Source organism: Berghia stephanieae, chromosome 15 (assembly GCF_034508935.2).
Source record: "Berghia stephanieae isolate SIO BIC M18660-M18661 chromosome 15, UCSD_Bste_1.3, whole genome shotgun sequence".
NCBI classification, from domain to species: domain Eukaryota; kingdom Metazoa; phylum Mollusca; class Gastropoda; order Nudibranchia; family Aeolidiidae; genus Berghia; species Berghia stephanieae.
This window is the reverse complement of record NC_088374.1, coordinates 25366534-25371533: the sequence shown is the minus strand read 5'-3', so window position 1 is coordinate 25371533 and position 5000 is coordinate 25366534. Positions and strand designations below refer to the sequence as shown.

The 5000-nt window shown below is 44.9% G+C and overlaps 2 protein-coding genes across 2 annotated transcripts in view; both read left to right on the top strand.

The window, feature by feature from the left end:
* LOC144960437 (uncharacterized) overlaps positions 1 to 2608 on the top strand; it is a gene marked incomplete at its 3' end in the record, with an annotated part of 44145 nt that extends 41537 nt beyond the window's left edge. Inside the window, exon 5 of the mRNA XM_078893519.1 lies at positions 1587 to 2608. Within this exon, the coding sequence (XP_078749645.1) occupies positions 1587 to 2608 (1022 nt within the window). The remainder of the gene's footprint in view (positions 1 to 1586) is intronic.
* Positions 2609 to 2671: 63 nt separating this feature from the next.
* Positions 2672 to 5000, top strand: part of LOC144960774 (uncharacterized) — a 3254-nt gene continuing 925 nt past the window's right edge. Inside the window, exon 1 of the mRNA XM_078894111.1 lies at positions 2672 to 5000. This exon is cut by the window's right edge and continues 925 nt beyond it. Coding sequence (XP_078750237.1) covers positions 2800 to 5000 — 2201 coding nt within the window. The 5' untranslated portion in view covers positions 2672 to 2799.

The following is a 5000-nucleotide window of genomic DNA, read 5'->3' as shown; positions in this document are numbered from 1 at the left end:
AGTGGGGGTTCGTGATAGTGGGGGTTCTTGATAGGGCCTTCGACCTCTTCCCCTATATCATCACATTAAAAAAAAAGTTTCCAATAAAATAATACATTAAATAATAAATTGAGCTCTTATATAGCGCAATATCCACTAAATGTGCTCAAAGCGTTTTACAAGGGGTCAGTCCCTGGTCAACAGCAACATTTGACATGAAGGACGAGACATGACGCCTGTTAGGCGATATTACAATTTTTCGGACAAAGACAACGCTGTTCACGGCCAGGTACTCATTTTACACCTTAGTGTGGTGAGAGAATGTGAGTAAAGAGTCTTTTCCAAGGACTCAACTATGCGCCGAGCGAGGTTCGAACCCAGGACCTTCCGATCCGATAGTGAGTGTCATACCACTAGACCACATAGCCGCATATACCAAAATATAGTAATACGCAAAATACTATTGTTGACACCCCATGGTGGTATGCTCTTGGAATCTACATCTGATCCCTATTTGTTCTCAGTTCCCCTATGTCTTACTTTCTCTTGGCTGCTTTAATTGTAATTCTAGAACTATTTTACTATCCCATTGTCTTCCTTTTTACTGGCGCTGATATGACCTAAATGTGTTGTAAGCGCCGTAAAACCCTTAAAAATAATAAAAAACAACAAACCCCGTGGAAATGAGGACATACTTCAAGGGAAGATTGGGATTTGTCCCTGACGGCAGACGCAGATTCACAAGTCACGCATGGCTACAGCGTACTCCTCCTTGATACGTTTTGTATCTGCATGAAAAAGACAAAAGATTCCCCCTTTTCACGTCCATGATAGCAAAGAGTGTGTAGGGTAACGTAGTTACCAAGAGCTCTCAGTTCTCTTAACCGCAATGCTATTGTCGCGTGCCAGGCGAGACAGCGAGGTGGGTGTGCGCCGCGTGTATCATGCGCGCTAGGCTTACTGATACAATGAAGAAAATACGAGTAGAAGACGGAAGATGCTTGGCTTCACCAAAAGCGGGAAGTGAGAGCTCTTGGTAACATAACAATCGTTACCTACACGCTCTTTGATTATAGTGATCGGGAAACACTCCACGGGATGACTCAACTCTCCCCGATCGACGACAGGCGCCATGGCAATGCAGCTCTGCATAGAGTCAGCAACGGACAACTATTCATTTTACATCTGATAATGTGAGCAAATAGCCTTTTCAAAGACTCAACAATGCGCCGAGCGAGGCTAGAACTCAGGACCTTCTGATTCGAAATCGAGTGTCGTATCACTAGACCACATAGCCGCACTATATAAACGCTCACCCCCCCCCCCCCCCCCCCCCCCCCCCCCCCCCCCCCCCCCCCCCCCCCCCCCCCCCCCCCCCCCCCCCCCCCCCCCCCTTAAAATTTTTTTTTTTGTAGTGTAAAATTGGAATGTGTGCCTGCCCCCCCCCCCCCCCCCCCCCCCCCCCCCCCCCCCCCCATACATCATCTCTCCCACATACTCAATCCCCGCTTTCTTCATCTCCAGTTTACATTTTCTCCATATCTAGTCTTCTTAAGTCACAAAATTAATCTTCTTTTTTTTTCTCTTCTCCTTTATCTCCTCTTCAGCCCTTCATCACCCCGATGGAACAGACGAACACAACGGCACGGACAACTCCCAGAATTCACAACACCGCAACTACTGGTGCAACATTGCCTACTGGGAACTGAGGGAGCGAGTGGGAAGGATCTACCCCGTGGGTGCTCCAAGCGTGACCGTCTTCCAGCAGCTTCCCCACGGTGACGGGATGTGTCTTCGGACTTTCCAGCAGCCCACGAAAGATGAGACGATCCGCAGGACTCGAGAAAAGATTGGGTTCGGGATTATTCTAAGCAAGGAAGCCGGCCGGATCCGGAAGAGAGTGGGAGGAGGAGGAGGTGATGGTGGTTGTGTTGATTCCCATACAAGGCATTGTCGCGGGGAGGCGGAGGAAGAAGATGGCGGTGGTTGTGACGTTGTCATAAGTTGTGATAGCCGGAGTGAACGCGGTGATAATAGTGGCCTGTCTCCTCCTTCGTCTGTTTCCACGGGACAGAGGGCGCCGCTACTTACAGGATCATCGTCATCGTCGTCATCATCGTCATCATGGGCTGGAATGCCATTGGCCAGTCTGGAAACACAGAAAACGGGTGATAACGATATGGATAATAGGAATAATCAAAGCGATGATGACAATGATAAGATTCGTGATGACGGAGAAGGATGGAAAGATATTGATGGTGGTGGTGGTGACAATGATGCTGATACCAGTGGTGGTATAGCTGATGTCAGTTCTAACGATGATGGCGATACGAGCTGTGGCATCGGTGGTTTTGATGGTTACAACAACGGCAATGCAATGCGATGTGCTGGTGGTGATAATAATAATGATGATGATGAAGTTGATCATAATGTTGACACAGGTGGTGGTTTTCGTCTTCTACGCAATGAGGAACATGTGGAAGGAACTGTCTGTGGACCGGAAGTGAGAAGAGGAGGAGGAGGTGGATCGAACTTGACTGGTTTTTGTGATATCGTGAATAGTTGTGATAATACTAATAATAATAATAATAATAATAATAATAATAATAATAATAATAATAATAATAATAATATAATAATAATAATAATAATAATAATAATAATAATAATAATAATAATAATAAAAATAATAACGTCGATACGGATAATATTAATATTGATGGTTGTGATCGCTGCCGGCCAGCTAGAGGAAATGCTGGGCCGGCTCTAGTGACAACTGATTGTACAAGGGTTGGACTGGACGGTGATGACTACTGTGGGATGACATATCTGTGCCCTCCTCCTCCCTCTGTTCAAGGATCGACCTCCGTGGCTGTTTCTCCTCCCACCGATTTGGCGTCTGGGGTATCATCCACACCAACGTCGGTATCGCTAGCAACTTTGTTGACGCCTGAAATTTCGATTCCCCCGTCATCATCATCATCATCGTCATCACCATCATCATCTTCATCTTCGTCGCAATGCTCAAGGCTGACGTCAGGCATTTGCAGTTCCTGTTCTTCAATAATTTCGTCCCATCCCCACAGGCAACATCTCCGACATATCTACGCAACAGCGACTAATAAATCACCACCTCCTCCATCATCATCATCATCATCATCATCGTCATCGTCATCACCGTTTACTCAAACATCAAGGGACTGCCACACAAGCAAACAAAATGTATCTTCTTCCTCTTCGGACTGCACGTCTAGTTATCATCATCATCATCATCATCATCCGAATCAATGCTCTTGTTATGGTGGTGCTTGCCGTTGTCATCTTTCACCAGCCCCATGTTCAGTCATCAACAGTACCAGAATGGACGCTGTGCCATCAGCACCAGCATCTTTGGTGACAGCGGCATCAACATCGCCAACACCAAATACTACAGCAACTGATTTCATGTCGACGTCTTCCCCCACACAGGCCCTGACCGTATCAGCATCGCCATCGTCATTGTCGTCGTCTTCACCATTATCACTCTTTGACGTTGAATTATTATCTACCTCTTCAAAAATAGAATCATCAACACGTTTATCACCATCGTTATTATCATCATCATTATTATCGTCATCGCCATCTTCAACTATGCAACACATTTCGTCCTCTACATTTTCATCAACTGTTCTTCCATCCAATTCTCCAAATGGATTATCATCATCATCATCATCATCGTCATCATCATCTACCTCTTCCCCAAAGCATTTTTGTTCCGATTATACAACAAATTCGGGAAACGTTTCGAATATATACCTTCACCAACCTGACAATTTAATAACTTCTGCCTCCACGAATACAACTGTAGGCTGCGATCCGTTGCTTATGGATTATAATCGTTCCTCTAGTAGTTGTGATAAAATCAACAGGTCGAATTCGAATTCTGACACTCGTTGTCTTTGTGATAATTCTGACGACATTGGAAATAAAGATATAGATAAACATGACAGTGATGATAATGATGATGACGATCATCATCATCATCATCGACATCGTCATGTCAACAGCAACAGCAACATTATAGATTCCGCCTGCAATGAATCTTCTCCTGGGAATAAACACAAGTACAATGAGGACCACCTTATTGTCGTCAACAACAAAAATAACAACAACAACAATGAACTTGGTGATTTCAAGCACGAGAAAGGAGTGGTTATCAGTTTTAATGATGATGTTGTTGGTGGTGGAAGTAGTAGTAGTAGTAGTAGTAGTAGTAGTAGTAGTAGTAGTAGTAGTAGTAGTAGTAGTAGTAGTAGTAGTAGTAGTAGTAGGGTAGGAAAGAGCTTACCACGTCTATGGTTGTCAATGCCTACATTGTCCATATCCCAAACTCTGTCAGTGCATCAAACAGCATTATCTACAGCAGCATCACAACAGCGACAGCAACAGTCTCCCTCTCATCACCTACAACAACAGCAAGCTGAAATTCCAATTCAGACGACCCCTAAGGACAGTTCTATTAGTATTAGTAATTGTAGTAGTAACAGTAGTGCAGCAGTCTTAGTTACGGGTATAAAAGCAATATCATCATCATCATCACCATCATCATCACCATCATCATCATCATCATCATCATCATCGCCTCGCATCGTTTTATCGTGTTCCTCATCATTGTCATCGCCCTTCTCCTCTCCATCCCTTTCCCCCTCTTCATTATCACTGTCTTCATCGTCATTATCATCACCATCGCCACAGCAACGGAGATCGAATTTCTTCCAACCCTCTGGCACCAACACCAACACCACCACCAACACCACCACCACCACCTCCACCACCACCATCACTACAACTTACATCTCACACAGCAATAGTCACAATGTTACTTTCCCACCACCTGCTAAAGTCACCATTTCTCCCTCACCGTCCTCAACGGCTTCCACAAACACACCACATCAAGAAAACAATGCATCAACCACACCAATCAAATCGCCAATACCATCTTCATCTCCATCCTCCCCACCTCTCAAGATTAACAGTTCATC